General features: G+C 25.9%; 1 protein-coding gene across 1 annotated transcript in view; it reads left to right on the top strand.

Moving 5' to 3' along the window:
- LOC100205557 (uncharacterized) overlaps window positions 1-12,798 on the top strand; it is a 50,520-nt gene extending 37,722 nt beyond the window's left edge. Inside the window, exons 10-16 of the mRNA XM_065801567.1 lie at window positions 6,839-7,016; window positions 7,473-7,724; window positions 9,719-10,051; window positions 11,109-11,308; window positions 11,413-11,722; window positions 11,953-12,264; window positions 12,349-12,798. Coding sequence (XP_065657639.1) covers window positions 6,839-7,016; window positions 7,473-7,724; window positions 9,719-10,051; window positions 11,109-11,308; window positions 11,413-11,722; window positions 11,953-12,264; window positions 12,349-12,407 — 1,644 coding nt within the window. The 3' untranslated portion in view covers window positions 12,408-12,798. The remainder of the gene's footprint in view (window positions 1-6,838; window positions 7,017-7,472; window positions 7,725-9,718; window positions 10,052-11,108; window positions 11,309-11,412; window positions 11,723-11,952; window positions 12,265-12,348) is intronic.
- Window positions 12,799-18,030: the final 5,232 nt, after the last annotated feature.

The following is an 18,030-nucleotide window of genomic DNA, read 5'->3' as shown; positions in this document are numbered from 1 at the left end:
GGGTAACCTAGGTTAGACTGCTTGTTGTCATCCTTCTCTGAATTGTTATCACAGTGATTAGTATTTGCAAAGATCTGTGCAAATTACATCACCTTTATTAGAAGAACATCTTTTTGTGGAATAATTACAACAGTCATAACAATGAACAAAATGAAGCACCTAATCTGGTGTAGCAATTTTATCCAAGATATGGAAATTGAACTTGATCATTAAAGTAATCATTTCTTAAAAGACTTAGAGGGTTAGTCACTGCTATATGTGATCATTTTTTGATAAAAGCTTTAAAGTTTGCTCTTTTAATGTGTTGCACTTGAGAATCTTAACATTTCCTCTCTAAATTTTTTTCAAAATATTCTGTTACAAGCTGAATTAACTTAATCTTCTTGTTCAACCTCAATATATATATATATATATATATATATATATATATATATATATATATATATATATTAGATATTGTGGATAAATTAGAATAAAAAGGCATGATTATTTAACAGTTTTAAGTTTGTTATATTACAGAATGATTTTAAACACAAAAATTATACTAAAATGTGGTTATGCAAAATACTTCATAAGAATTCAAATGAAATCGAAATCTCAGGATAGACACGATAATGGATAACTTGGGGGTCTATACTGACACAATGGTTGATAGACATGATAATGGGTATCTTTAGGGGTCTACACTTTTAAAATGGGAACTTTTTGTCTTAGTTTTACTTAAAATGCAAGTTATTAAGTTTAAAACTTAGTTTCTCAATATGTATAACAAAAGGGTTGGAATTTGAAGCCATAAAAATAGCAGCCTACAAAAATGGTAGCATACACTATTCATCATTTGTGTATATACAATTTGTGATTTAAAAATGTTGGTATTGTTTATAAAAATTATTATAGAAACAAACCTGTGAACAAAACTGTTATCTGCAAAAATACAATTCAAGTCGATTAAAGGTTTCTTTTTCAAGTTATACCAAAGAGTTAGAAGAAAGTTTTGTTTCTTTTAATGTTAACTGCTTGTATTTACTGAAGCATATCTCCAGTTACCTGTTTTGATTTTAGATTTACATTGTATTAATATGATTTAAAAGGCTTTAATTTTTTGAATAAGTACATAAATCCAGAAAACCTTTTTATAAAAATAAGTAAAATAGTGTAAATATATATATATATATATATATATATATATATATATATATATATATATATATATATATATATATATATATATATATATATATATATATATATATATATATATTTCACTGTACCTCAGATATGTAGATAATTCTTCTCCAAATCCTTACTCATTATTAATTGTAATTAAATAACTGACCTACTTCTACATCATTAGAATATCATTAGTGAACTTTCATGTAGATTAAAGTCTGCAGTTTTTAATTTTAAAAATATCTCTACACTTTGGATCTCCAAGAGAACTCTGTCATAGGCTGATAATTTTTTTTAAACTTTAGTTAATAAAATCTTTCTTTAGTTTTCAAATTTTTTCATATTGTTGTTATACCCCACATAAATTCACACACTATGTTCAACAAAAGATGGAAAAAGCAAAAATAAGTTTTCAAAATTAGCGTTCATAGTTTCACACTTGTCTGGTTTAGACAGGTTTTGATAATGTCTTTTTCTTATTTAACAATGATATTATGAGACTTGAAGCAGTTTTTTACCACCATATGTCCTTCCTCACAGTGGATCAAATAACTGTCATATGTTTCATGGACATTTGTTTCATTTTGAATAAAAAGTGCTGTGGGGTTGATTGAGAACTTTTCGGAAAAATTTTATTGTGGAAAATTTGATAAGATAAAAAAAAAAACATTTGATAACACTAAATAAATAAAAATCCATAACTATAGAAATAAATTAAAATCTGTATAGTAACTTTTATATTGGTTTGCATAAAATTTTTTTTTTGAGGAAAGTACTTGAAGAGTAACTAAGGGCATCAATCCAAATTTTTTTGATGTTGCATGATATTGAGCAAGCAATTGTGTTATAATTAAATCCCTTTTTGTTTTCTTGTAAAAATTTTCTCAAGTAATGTTACCTGTTGTTGTTGTTCCCTTTTTCCCGGTAGTATTAGGGTAGTCACAGTTGATCACAAAACCATTTTCAATTTCTTCAATATCCAAACACTAATCTTTTAAGCATGTACACAGATCAAAACATGCATTTCCAACTCCTAAATAATGATTTGCTTCTTTCAGATCTTTACAACTAAAGTTTGCTAAAGCTAAAGTTCGCCATTATGCCAATCTGAAAACATTAAACATATATCATGCCATTTTTGGCTCGCATATACGATATGCTTGTCAAATATCGGGACAATCTCAACAGCAAGAAGTTTTAAGGATATCTCATCTTCAAAACAAAGCTTTAAAAATAATACATTTTCAGAAATCCAATCCTAATGTGCTTTATCTTACTTCTAAGATCCTTAAACTATGTGACCTTGTTCAATTCTTGAATTGCCAGTTTGTCTGGAACCACCAACACAAAAACCTACCTCTTACCTTCAACAATTTCTTCCCAAAAAATGCAAATAACCGATACTATTTTTGATCAACTGATAATCTGAATCTTGCAGTCTTAAATCATCGTTCTGTTACTTATGGATATAAGTCCATATAAAAACCAAAGTATAAAATCTTGGAATAACTTTCCCTATGACCTAAAAGCTCTCCATTCAATCTATGTTTTTAAGAGTAACCTATTCCATTCCTTCCTAATCAAATACAGTTTATAAATCCAAAGATATGTGTATCTATGTATAAGTGTTTGTGATAAGCGCATGCGAATAAGTGTGATTGTATATGTATGCATGTGTATATGTATACATGGATGTGTATGTGTGTATGTGTATGTTTATATATTTATATGTGTATATATATGTGTACATGTATATGTAAGTATATATATATATATATATATATATATATATATATACATATATATATATATATATATATATATATATATATATATATATATATATATATATATATATATATATATATATATATATGTGTGTGTGTGTGTGTTTATATATGTGTATATATATATATGTGTATGTAACATAATGTGTGTATAAACATAATTTTATAATCTGATATTTTCATAATTACTGTCGTGTAAGGTTTTTATATAACCAAAATTATTAATATATTTGATTATCTATTTGAGTTTATTAATCAAAGTATAATATAAATCACATTAATAAAATATGATAATAATATAAATCATATTAATAAAAGGTGTATGTGTGTGGCTAATACTAAATTACTATTATTCTTTTTATGATTATTGTAATTATTTTTATTGTTGTCATTTTATTTTTATTATTATCATTATACTCTTATCATTTTATTGTTATTATTGTTACTACTACCACTTTTATTATTATCATTATTATTATTTTACTCCTTTAACTTTTAATGTTCGTTTTGTTACAGCTGTGGACGATTAATATTACTATTAACATTAACAATATATTTAGTAGCTTTTTTTTACAAGGTTTTTACTTAAGATTAGTACATGTACTATTTGTAAACTCCCGTGAATGTAACAACTATTTCAGAATATATATATATATATATATATATATATATATATATATATATATATATATATATATATATATATATATTAGGGTGGAGCAATTTTCATAGCAAAAAAAAAAGAGTTTAAAAACCAATATTACTGAGACACAAATCAATGTCTATTAATTATAAGATAAAAGTAAAAAATATTTTTTGATTTTGATGAGATCTTGAGGGTCCTCTTTGGAATTTAAATTCTTGACAGGTCCTAATATTTTTGAATTTTTTTTTTTCTAAACCATATCAACCTTGGACTCAAAAAAAGCAGAAAAATGCTTGTTTAATAAATAATAATTTTATTAAAAAAATTTTTTAGTGAAAAAAATACTTGCAAAAATATACCTTAAAACCCCCGTTTTGTTGAGGACGGGGGTTTTTAATGAAAAAAACAATTCTACTTTTTTACTTTTAATTTTTTAATAAAAACAAATATTATTTTCAAAATCAGCATATTATTTTGCTACTTTTAAGTATCAAGTTGATATAGTTTAGAAGAAAAAAAATTTAAACAATATTAGGACCCATCAAAAATTTAGAATCCAAAGAGGAACCTCAAGAACTCATCTAAACTAAAAAAAAAAGAGTAAGGTTCTTTTTTCACCAAAAGATATTGATTTGCTGCTCAGGCAAATCAAATTTCAAAAATTTTCAAAATCGCTCCACCCTAATATATATATACAACCATAAAAAACCAGCTTTCGTTCTAAGTGAAAATGAACATTGTCAGCATGATATTAAAAGTGCTATCATTATTATTTTGAATAAATGTTGCATGTCTTCCACTCATTTAATCCAAACTTTATTTTAATTAGTATATTATCAGAGTCTAAAAAAGTGTTCTCCTTGGGTTGTTTAATAGCCTAAAATGAATTGAAATAAACACCAAAATAGATTTCAAGCATGTTCAATATATTACTAAGCAATACATTAAAACCAGAAAATGAAAGAATTTTTTATTTGAATGCCTACTAGGAGCACAGTCTGTCCAGACTTGTCTTAAAATCTTGTTTAAAAAAAATCAAGAAATTTGGCTAAACTAATATTTTCAAGTTCACAAAACTTGTTTAATTTCAATAAAGTCTAATTTCATCAAAGGAGTTTTTATGTAAATCATATCTTGCAATCTTTTCTGGCAAATTGATCTCTTCAGATATGCTAAAATATTTTAAAAATACAATAACAAAAAATTTTTAAAATTCTGCAACCTAAAAAAATAATAACAACCTAAAAGTTAAAAAAATTATTAAAATTATTATTATTAATTTAATTATATTAATTTACATATTTAACTATATTAATTCAAAATATATATTTTCAACAAATAAATACATAAATGCATAACTTTTCTTTCCAGCTAGAAATGAATGCTAGCATATCCCATTTTTTTAAAGTTTATTTTTCTTCAGATGTTGAAGTATTTTGCAGCTATTCTAAAGAAATATTTTTCGTAAAAATATAAGTTCATCAGAACCAAGTGTTTTAGCATTTCTCAGTATGCATTCCATTACATTTGAAGAAATGGCTTTTAGTTTTTTATTTTCCTTAAAAATAAATATTTTATTTAAATCATATTCAGTGAGTTTTATTATTATAAACTAAAACTAAAAATATTTTTGTTAATTTATGTCTAGTAAAGTTTTAAAACAAATTAGTTTAAAATAAAACTTAAAACAGCAGAAATCTCCAAACAAAAAGTATAAAGAAGTTTATGCTTTATATAAATAAATAAATGTCTTATGGTGTTTAACCATGGCTTAACAAAGCATAGCAGTTTACTATGCAATTTTTTACAATTAATTTTTAAAATGACTTATTTACATCTTAGTTACAATGATTTTTCTTTTATAAACAATTTTGTGAACTTAAACATAATATTTAAGTTCACAAAATTGACCAATTATAAAATAGAGCAATTATAAATTAGTAGAAAATCACTTGACAAAAATTTTTAACACTAAATAAATAAAAATCCATAACACTATAAATAAATAAAAATCCATTTTACACTGTGTTTCATCAATAAAGAGTCATCAGAAATCTGATGAGTCTTTATTGATGAAACACAGTGTAAAATGAGAAAAAATTTTTGTTAAGTGATTTTCTACTAATTTATATATATATATATATATATATATATATGTATATATATACATATATATATATATATATATATATATATATATATATATATATATATATATATATATATATATATTTATATATATATATATATATATATATATATATATATATATATAAATATATATATGTATATATATATATGTATATATATATTCAATATATATGTTTAATATATATATATATATACAAATTGTTGTAGTATAAAATAACTTATATTACAAAATCAACAAGTTGTAAGCCATTTGTATAGTTAAAATATAATCTCAAGCACTACAAAAAAATTGTTACGCAAAATAAATAAACAATCACATTTTGTAAAAAGTGGTTTATATTTATGAAAAAATAATATTTTTGCTAGAGCCATAAATTGCTCCTGAAAACTACTTTAGGGGAGTGTGGGCGAGAGCCTGAAAAAATATCTTATAAATATAAACTATAGACACCAGATAGTATATAATCATCGCATATCATATCATCATATGGTTTTCATAGACACCAGAGAGTATATAATCATCACATATCATATCATTGTATGGTTGATCATAGATCACTCCGGATTTATTATTAAGATTGTGCCTTGATGAGACTGGAGATTAGATTTTAAAAGAGTTGAAAAACAACTGCATTTATTTTTGGCATTTGATTGATCCAAATTTTGCAAACAAAAAGAGTTAGAAATGAGTTCAATGCAGTCATCTATTTGTTATAAATTATCACAATAATTTATAAATTGTTTCTAAATTATTGAGAAAAGTGCTCAATTTAAATTTTAAAATAGAGTATTATATAATTGAATCAGTGAATGTTATATATATATATATATATATATATATATATATATATATATATATATATATATATATATATATATATATATATATATATATATATATATATATATATATATATATATATATATACATATACATATACATATATGCATGTACTATATATATATATACATATACATACACACATATGCATGTACTGCCTGTCTACACAAAGTTATATACTGTCTGTTCAAACATAAAATTATAAAGAAAACATAAAAAAAGTAACACTGTATTCATGTTTAGACACAAACTGCAGGTGTGTTTACTTCCTGGTGTTTGGTTTTGGTGACATGGCGTGAAGATATGGGAATCTATATGTATTTGAATGGTGCTCTTGTTGCTAAAGAAAAAGCAAGTCGTTTCTTTGTTAGTGAAATGAAGTTTTTGTCAAACTTTACAGTTGGATGCAGCGTTAATAAAGGTTTTTTTTTTTAGTTTTTTTTTATTTAAAAGAAGTAATCATGGTTAATAATTTAATTACTAGATTTTTTTTCTTGTCTAAGTTGTTACCTGATATCTTTTTTACTTGTGTAAGTTGTTACCTGGTATCTTTTTTACTTGTGTAAGTCGTTACCTGGTATCTTTTTTACTTGTCTATGTTGTTACATGAATTGATAAGTGTTATTATGTTTCTATTGACATTTTTAAAGAGAGGTTTTATGAATACCTCTTAATAAAATTGTTATGTTAAATTTTACAACTTATATTATGTTGCTTTTTTTAATGGAAAAGAAGGGAGGGATAGAAGTTAACCTAAATGCAAAACTGCTTATTGACAAAAGTTAAATTATTTTACATTAGTGACCATGTCATGCCATGCAAATGTTGCCATGTCTGGCGATGTTTATTTATTATTTTTAAACATGTTTATATTTAGGTGAAACAAGTTATGGGAGGTTTCAGATTGCGATGACATCATTTTTTCCCACATATACATCAATTGATGAACTTATGAAAATTTCTCCACCTTTGGTGTTATTTCCTACATTTGATTGGTTTTTATTGCTGATTCAAAATAATCGAACATTAACATCTCCATCATTAAGAGTATTTGGTGATGTTCAATCAACAGAAAATGGTCTAACATTTGATGGAGAAACTGGATGGGTAGAGACAGATTTGTTAGAAGGTTTCTATTTAAATTAAGTTTTTAAAATGTTATTACCTCTCACCACAATGATGAAGCAACCAATACAAAATATATTTTAAATTTGCTTTTTTTTTTCGAGCTTCAATCATAAACTTCTTTGAAACAAATTTTTATTTTTTATTTTTATTTTCTATTTTTTGAACTTTTAAAATTTATGATTTGCATTATAATGATATTAATGGTAAAAATTAATAAATAAAAAGTAAAAAACTGTCAAATGTGCTTGGTGTAATTCCTCCTATATAAATAACAGTATAGTTAGAATTAAATCCCATCAAAACTTGCAATTAACTAATATTTTGATGAAAAAAAAGTTATTTATGGTACTAATTATGTGCAGCACTAATTATGCATGGCATTAGTTGTGAACAGCACTAAGTATGAAATTTAGAATTTATAAATTATATGATGATTGGAAGATTTTTATTGCTACAGTGAAAGAGTTCATTGTTAAAGTTTCTTTTTTTTTATGTTAATTCTGCTCCCCAAGGCCCAGAAAAACAATTTATAATTTCTTTATATATTGTCGCATGAGAATTATAGGGTTCTATCTGCCTTTCTTTACGTTAAAAGAATTTAAAAAAAGTTTTAATTAGTAATAAAAACAAACAACTTGAAAAATATTATGAATAATAATATATGTTTAATAATAAAACCTAAATAACAACTTATAATTTATAATTATAAAAATAACACCATTAAAACATTTTAATAATTAGATATCGAAACTTAAGTTTTCACAACATAAAAAAATGCAGATAAAACCCTATAATTCTCATGCGACAATATATAAAGAAATTATAAATTATTTTTTTGTTTTTTTGTATACTTTACAATTTATTCACTTAAAATTAAGAAATTGAAAAACTTTGTATGAAATATTAAGAAAAACACAAAAATGATTATTGAAGGTTTAATAAATCAAAGGCAACAAACGTGTATAATGTTAAAAACAAAATTAGAATTAGTAATTGAGCTAAAAGTATCTCTCAACTTTTTCTCTGATTTTTTTAACTAATTTTTAATTTTAAAGTTCGAAGTTATTATTAGCAAATGAGTAGCTTGAAGTAAAAAAATTATTTGTATAATTTTACTTCCATACAACATGACACACCCATGTTTCAAAATAATATCTTTCTGTCAACCTTTAACACATTTGCTACGCATGCTACATACTTGCTACATGTTTGCTTCATATTCTGTGCATATTTACTACTCTTAAAAATAATAGCTATGTCTCAACTGCTTGTGAATCCACAACAAACACTTTGATTTGTTAGCCATTTAAACACAAACTTAAAAATAGTAAATAAAATATTAATAAAGTATTGTAGCTTTCTCTTTTTTATTTATTTTTACACATGTAGTCTTCATATTTTTTAATTGTTAAATCCGTCCTTTTAGATGATAGATCTTTAGATTTTGTCTTTCTTTTTGATTCCATCCATTGTAGTGTGTTACCCATTAAGGTAGCATTAGTTTGTTTTTAAATATTTTCTTGTTTTTCAATCAAAAACTAAGTGCATAAATCAGCAGCTTTCTAAGCTTAGCTGAATTCCAGCTTAATGTGCCAGTGCCACTACCACAAGTAAACACTAAAACAATTTATTACTGCATTATAAAAAATTAAAACTAAAATGAATGGAAAATCTGATTGGCAACAAAATGTTATTTTGTGTTGTTATGAAATTCTATTTTTATTAAACGTTTATTAAAAAAACGTTTAATAATTAAAAAAAAACAAAAAATAATTTAAAATGGAGCATTAAATGGAGCAATAAATGGAGCAATGCTAATTAATGCTACAAATTGATATTTTATTTTATTTTCAAATGTTTTTTTAATACTATAATAAATTATATTTGATATACTATATAAAAGTTATATTTAATATACTATAATAAATTATATTTAATATAATATGTTAAATTATATTTAATAATATAATAAATTATAGTTTAATAAATTTCTAGATTTTTCTGAAGAAAAAGCAGAAATAATTTGTGAACATTTTCAAAAAGATGTTGCATGTCCTTCTTACCAAACCATAAAAGTAGTTTATGTTAATTATGGCCGAACTTCAGATATACCTTGCCAAGGAAGACGCAAATACATCATTACAAATTGTAAATCAGTTGGATCACTTACAAAAGCAAAAGAGATGTGTGATGGAAAGTCTGTATGCACCATTAAGGCGCTAAATTCTGTTTGGGGAAATACTTGTCCTGGTGTTGTCAAGTATCTTGATATTCGTTTTCAATGCATTGGAAGAGTTCATCAAAATGCAAGTGATCTTCAATTAGGAGGTGGGGGAGGTTTTTCATTTAATTTATTTAGCATCAATAACATTTTTTTTTTTTTTGGTGTTATTTTTATGTGATTTGATAATAATAAGTTTTTATGAGCTATTTATTTTTTGTTTCTATATGATTTGATTTTTTTAATTGAGTTTGTTTCTCTGCCTTACCTCTGTCTCTCTGCATTACCCTCCCTCCCTCCTTTTTTTTTTCCTTTTTAGATATAGAAAAAATTGGAGCCTGCTGATAACTCTTTCGTTGCCAGTGGTTTTAACAAAAATTGCAGTGACCGCACATTTTTTTTGTATAAAATTTAGATGACATAACATTGAAAGTTAAAATTTGAATAGTAAATCTCTTTGAAAGCATAGCAAACTATGTATCAATAGAAAGCTAAACAAATGAACTTTTTAATTAAATAAGTTTTTAACACACTTCATTTAACAACAAGAAATGCAAAGTGCTTAAAATTGTTTTTATAAATAGTAACTAAAACATTAAGTCCAAAACAAAACTCATTTAATGTGTAAAAAGAATGTTTTTCTTCAAAAGACCTTTGTAACTACTTAGTAAATACTTATACACTTCTACAAGTTAGATTTTACAGTGTTAACGCTGTTTTATTTTAGAACGAAATTTAAAGAAGTTATTTTTTTATCAAGGATTTCATGAGATTTTATAAATTTATCAAGTGATAACTTTCTATTTCTAAATTACACAATAAGGCTCTTATTTGTTCTTAATTATGTAGAGACTTAATTAAAATGTATTTTAATTAAGTCTCTACATAATTAAATTTGTATTTTAATACAAATTTAAATGTATGTACAAAAAAGGATAAATTGTGAAGCATATTCATAAGCCGCTACCAGTGGCTTGCAGTAAAAATTTAAAAAAATCAAAAGCTGCTCTCAGCGGCTTGCGGTAGTGAAAGAGTTAACTAAGAAACATATTAAAAATTTTACTTAAGTTTTTTAACGTTGTAATTTAAAAAGTAGTATTGCAGTTGCATGATCTTATGAATTTGATGCACCGCAGTTGTATATTTATGAAATTTGTGATTTAGCTCATTTTCTCACAAACCCATCACTAGCAAGAAATGGTTTAACAATTGTCGTTAAAATCAGACTAAGCAAGATTGTCGATAGTTACACAACCCCACATTTTATATTTGATTCTGGGGGTCATCATGGAAAAGGGGTTTCGTTGTATGTCATAAACAAAAGGTTATATTGCACTTTATCTACAAGTGAATCTGTTTGGGAAGTATGCCTTTTGAATATATTTTAATTTTTTTTTTTTTTTTGCGAGTTAGTATATTTACTTTATTTAAATCCTTACACCATGTTTTAAGTTTGAGTTTTGTTTAGGTTAGCACTTTGGTCCATAGTCAAGATTGGCTTTTTGTTTTGATAACGTGGCATAAAGACCAAGGAGTTGTTCTTTACATAAATGGGAATATCAAGGCAATTTCAACAAAGCCTTCTTTAAGCAATCGGCAAGTGGCAGCCGCAACGACTTTTGTACTTGGAAAGTCTGTTTTTAATTATACAAATTCTTTCACTCAATTTCAAGTTACTACGTTTACTGTGTTAAAAACATATGTTGCTAGAAGTGAAAGTTTTCGTTTATTTTCTTATTACATTGGAAGATCTATCGCTAACAGCTACGAAAGTTTTTGTGAGTTTTTTTTTCATCCTTTATTTTTGTTATCATTTTTCGGTTTTCACTTTATTTTTGTCTGCATTTTATTGATGTTCATGATGATTATTGATGTTGCATTTTTTTCCATTATAAATTGCCCACTAAAAAGTGATTATTAATCATTTTTTTTAGTGTTTATGAAATTTTTATAATTATTCTTTTTCGTTACATTAATTCTTTGCCCGATTTAATGATTTTTTTGTCAGCTTCTTCAATAAACCAAGACACTGTCATAGTTTGTGAATATCAGAGTAAAACGATATTGTGCCCAAGTGATCAATTTATAGAGATAGTTTTTGCAAACTATGGTCGCACGTCTCAAAGACCATGTGCTTGGGGAACTCATCGTGAAACTAACTGTAGCTTAACAAATGCAGTAGATATAGCACGAAAAGAATGCAACGGCAAAAACTCTTGCGAAGTTGTTGCAAAGAACTCAATGTGGAAAATAAATCCGTGTCCTGGCATTATCAAGTACGTCGAGGTTAAATATATTTGTGATGGCGCCGGCCCTCAAGGTATAGTGGAAGATTACTTTATACTTTTTATTTTAATGCAAAAAGTTTGTAACTTTTTTTGACATATGCATTTCCATATTTCAGGTGCTGTGAGTTCGCAGTATGTTGGCAGCGAAGATCCTAACTCCCTAGTGATTCCCTAACAAGAATTTTTCTAATTTTAATTTGACATATTAATAAGCTATTCAATATAGCTATATGCAATATATGTGCTTGTAATATAAGAATGGCAAATGTCTGTCTTTTCTACCAAAGTATTCTAAAAAACAGTAAATATAAAAAATGGTTATTTACAATGAAACAACAAGGTTTCACACCTTTTTTATCAAAATGATGACAAAAGAGTGACTCCTTCATGGTGACTATACTGTAATTTATGTTGAATATTTTATGTCATATTAATTTATGTTTGCTTGACGAACTTCATAAAATTATATAATTTTTTATACATACATATATATATTTTTAACTTAATAGTTTGTATTCAAACAAAATATGTTAATAGTTTTCTGAATAAAGTTTACACAAAATAAATGTTTCGAATATTTCAAATAGTATTGAAAATAATAAATTTATATATATATATATATATATATATATATAGAGAGAGAGAGAGAGAGAGAGAGAGAGAGAGAGAGAGAGAGAGAGAGAGAGAGAGAGAGAGAGAGAGAGAGAGAGAGAGAGAGAGAGAGAGAGAGAGAGAGAGAGAGAGAGAGAGAGAGAGAGAAGAGAAAGAGAGATGTAAATTTTGACGTATATATTCATTTAATATACTTAGCTATAATTAACCTTGCAACTTAGCAATTTCTCTAAGAAAAAGAACTAAGCAAAATTCGTATGCTTTTCTAGAAACAATAGTAACTAAAAATATATATTTTAACTTGTTACTAGAAAATGGGAAGGAAAAAGGAATGATTGATGATAAACAGTAAGTTATCGAATCAAAAATTAAAAAAACAAAACGCAGACGTTTCCTTTATTTATTAAAATATCCACTGATAGAGTTTCCGAACAGACAACTACCTATAAATGGTGACATAGCTTGGTACTATCAATTTGTCGTTAGTATGAGCAGCAACAAATATAAAGCTTCTTTGAATGACATAGGGTGCAAACTAAAACATAAGAGCGATGACCACGTTTGCTCTGATATGCCTTCAAGTATATGATGTTCTTGCCTTGTTTCCAAGCTTCAAAAAGTTTAGTAAAAACCAGGATTTATTTCAAAGTTTGCAATTTCCGGAAACTCAATTTAACAGAAAGTGTTAAAACTTTTCAATAAGTTGATCATAAAATTCTGAGATGTTATTTCATTTTTTTAACTATATCAAGCGCATTGCATGAATCCAAAATTCGAATTATTCCCGTTTTATCATGAACATTAACTCCAAAATATTTTTTTTCTCTTAAAGAAGTAACCTCATCAACAGTCGTGTTAAAGATTATTTATTGGCTACTTTCAATTTTATGAAAAAAATTGAACCATTTAAGTAAGAAACTCCCTAGTACAAGCCTGTGTGCTTAGTTTTTTTTATAAACAAATGCTAACTACTAAACTAAAGTCATTTAATAAAGTTATTTTTTATCCTATTTTAAAAACAATTTATCAAATTATTATTAAAAAAGAAAACCAAATCAAATTACCATTTAAATTGTTTTAATTTTAGTGTTGTGAAAGAAACTTTTCTATTAGCAATTGGTAATTTTTATTTTATTTTATTTGAAACTTTTATCTAAAAATGTACTAGTCAAAAAATTCAATCAGTTTCAGGTTTGATTGAAAGTTTATGCAGTTAAAACTAGGGTTGAAAATTTCCAGAAATTTTCCGAGAAAACTTGCTCAAAATTTCCGTAAATTTTCAAAAAATTTTAATTGGAATAAACCAATATACTTTTATAAAATTCATTTCTTTGTTTCAAAAATATGCATTTTATCATCGTAGTATTTGGGTATTCTTTAAATATTTCAACAAAAAGTATAAAATAATAATAATATATACTTTATATTATATTGTAAATTTATTAAAAGATTATTTAGGAGTGTTTTTTAAGTGTTTTTTAAAGAGTATTTTTTAATATTTTTCACTGTTGCTTGTCATTCAAATATTAAACTGCTTGTGCCAAAATTTGAAGAGTAATCAGAAATAACATTTTCTAAATCCCTAATTTTAACTTTTTTCTTAACTAGCATTAAGTTTTTTATATTTAATCTATGAATGTTGCATAATTCCTCTATATCATCCTAAAAGATGGGTTTAACTGAACAATAATTAAGCTAGGAATTATTGGGAATAAATAATTTCAAAATATACTTTATAATGTATTAACCAAAAATATGAAATAATAAATACCCCCAAGCAAGAAATACACATTGTTTGACTCAAATTTTTCAACCGTTGTCGTAATCTATTTTTTATAATCAATTTTATCAGTTTATAAGTTTTGCATAAGATAAAAATGCAATAAAACAATTCAATGATATTTTTCTTAAGTCGAATTCAATACAATGATAGTTTTCTTAACTGCTTCCTTTTTTCATATTTAATTCAAATGATATTTTTCATAACTTTTTTTAACTGTGAATGAAATTTTCACTGATAAGACTTACAAAATGAAAAATTTAATACTCTCATAGAAGCGATTTGGAACGAATGGAGTCAACAAAAGTATATTTACCGAAATGTCAAGGACTGGTGGGAAGCCGGTAAAGAAAACAATCAGATTATTTCAAAAAAGTTTAGCAAAAACTGAAGCAAACAAAGAACAAAAGAGAATTTAAAATTATTAAGAAATGCATTTAAAAAGATGCTTCTATTATAACAATATGTAAAATTGAGGTGACGAACTAAAATTAAAACTTGAAGCTATTAAAATAGAAAAATCCAAAGGCGCAGCAATAAGAGCGAAGAATCAGTGGAGTCTAGAAGGTGAAAGATGCTCCAATTTTTTTTTTGGTTTTACAAAAACTAGCTAAGCAATATGTCTCTGAAATAAACGGCAGAGACGGGGAAGTTAAAACCGAACCAAAAAAAATTTGCTGGAATTTAAAAATTTTAATAAAAAGTTTTACAAGTTCTAAGAAAATGACAAACCTTCTCAGGAATTTTTGTTCTCAAACGACAAAATTAAGAAAATAGCTAAAAAGAAATAAAATGTTGAAAAAAGAAATTTCTGAAAGCATGGTGTAAACAAAATATAGGGCAAATGAAAAATAATAAATCCCCCGGTTCAGACGGTTTAACAATAGAATATTACAAACATTTTTTAAATATATTTAAAAAAGACTTGGTTGATAGTTTAAATAATGTTTTGTTAACTGGCGAGATGACAAACTCTCAAAAAGAATCTCTGAAAGCATGTACTTTTAAAAAAGGAAACAAAAATGATAAAGAAAATTATAGACCCATATCATTAACAAATGTGGGTAATAAAATGCTAACAAAAGTTTTAAAAAATCGCGACGTTAGAATTATCTTGTTCTATCTCCACTTTTTGAAAAAATCGAGTTTTTATAGTTTTTGAATAGTTTTGCACTATGTTTTTCTATTTTATTTATATTGAAAACATATAAAACTTTAAATACGGTGTTGCATGCCATATTGCATTGTTCTATCTCCTAAATAAGCAAATTTGAAAATGTTATCTTATTTTAACGATCAACCAATCATATATTTACAATTACATATTTGTGCGGAATAATTTTGTTATTGTAATTTTCAAAATGGCAACTAAAAATATTAACCAAAAAATGGAACATGCTCTAAATCAAAACGAAGGTATTTTTTCATTTAGTTCCAGTAGTTAAGCATTTAATAAATGCTTAACTACTGGAACGCCAATGCAATCAAAATTTGGAAGACATGTAAAAAAAAGCTTACCGGAAGATTCTAAAAAAGTTGTACGAGACCATATAAATCTTTTCCCAAGAATTAAGGCCCATTATTGCAGGAAAAAGACATTTAAAGAGTATATGGAAGGATCACTCAATATAGGTAAACTGTATGATCTTTTAAAATATATTGTGATGAAAATGACTATATACCAGTAAAAGAACATATGTATCGTTATATCTTCAATCACGAGTTCAACATAGAATTTCAAAAACCAAAGAAAGATTTATGTGACACATGCTATGAATATTGCAACATTGTTAATGCAAGCAATGAGCAGACAGATAGTTATAATAAGCACATAACACCAAGGAATGATACCGAAACTGAATGTGAAAAAGATCGTCAAAATGCTGATCCTAAAACTGCAGTTGTTTGTATTGATCTTGAAAATGTTTTACGTGTGCCTCGGGCTAATGTTGGAAAATTTTATTACAAACGGAAACTTTCAAATTATAACTTAACTGGTCATTGTTTGCTTAACAAGAAAGGTTATTGCATCCTTTGGCTTGAAGCTATGGCTGGTCGTGGAGGAAATGATCTTGCCAGTGCTGTAACATGTCTGCTTCTGAAAATCATGGATGACCTTGACATAAATAAGTTCATACTTTGGTTTGATTCATGTGTACCACAAAACCACAATAGTTACATGTCAGCAGCTTTATGTGAATTTATTATACGATACCCAAAATTCATTGAGCAAAAGTTCTGCGAGCCAGGTCACTCCAGCATTCAAGAATGTGATAACATTTATAGTCAAATTGAAAAATCTCTCTGTTGCAGAAATATTTAGTCCGCTTGGACTAGAAAGAGCTATTAAAAATGTAAACCGTAAAAAACCATTCTCTGTTTACCAAATTCAATTAATAGATGTGAAGAATTTTTCAGTTGTTGCTGGTTTTTCAAGTTATAAGTTAGTGCCTTATACAAGAGTTAAAAATCTTGTTTATTGAAATGGACTGCCATACCATGTTTTTTTTAAAACCTCATTTTCAGACAATTATTTACAAGCTCGTATTAATAAGTTTGTCAAGCGAGCAGCATCAAGCATTATTACCAAACCATTAAAGACAAATATACCAATGGCAGCTTGCTTACGTGCTCCTTATCAGTCTTTATCTGCTGAAAAAGCCAACGATAACATTTCCATGTATTCATACATGCCTGCTGTTGATATTGCGTTTTACAAAGCATTAATAAAGTGATTTTATATATGACTTTCTCTGTTATTTATTTAGTATTAATATATAGAACATATAATTATTATTATTATTTAGAAATCTTGATAAAATTCCTTATTTAGCTTATTATTTATAATAGTTTTTAATAAATACTTAAACTCTTGTAATAGAATCACAGGTATACGAAAAATAAAATCAAGTTCATCTTGCATGTTATTTGTAATTAGATTAGTTTAATTGTTGTGTTAATATCTGTAAGAGTTAAATAATTGATAGAAAATTTTAAAAAAGCTATTTCTTTGATAAATATTTTTCATCCCTTTCCTATACGCTATATATTACCTTTTTTTATTATGTAGCGAAGTGTTCTGTTTTAAATTAGATGTCTTAGTCTTGTTCAGAGCCGGCGCAAACAGGTATCAAACAAACTTGTAAGAACAGTGCAATAGCTAGTGGGTCGGAGCCCCTCCCAAAATAAATTTTAAAAATTCCATTTTTAGGTATTACAAAAAAAAATAACTCCTTTTACTTTAAAAAGAGTTCCCATAGATTCGCCGGGTCCCAACCAACTCTAATTTAGGGGCGTGGGGGTGCAACAACACTGCGTGAGAAGAATGACTACCTAGAACAAAATTCCATCGATTTTCAACATGTCTTTGTTAAAAAATGTAGGTAATATATTTAATATATAAGAT

Source organism: Hydra vulgaris, chromosome 07, assembly GCF_038396675.1.
Source record: "Hydra vulgaris chromosome 07, alternate assembly HydraT2T_AEP".
Lineage (NCBI taxonomy): Eukaryota > Metazoa > Cnidaria > Hydrozoa > Anthoathecata > Hydridae > Hydra > Hydra vulgaris.
Note: the sequence above shows the minus strand (reverse complement) of the source record. Positions and strands in the feature narration are given on the sequence as shown.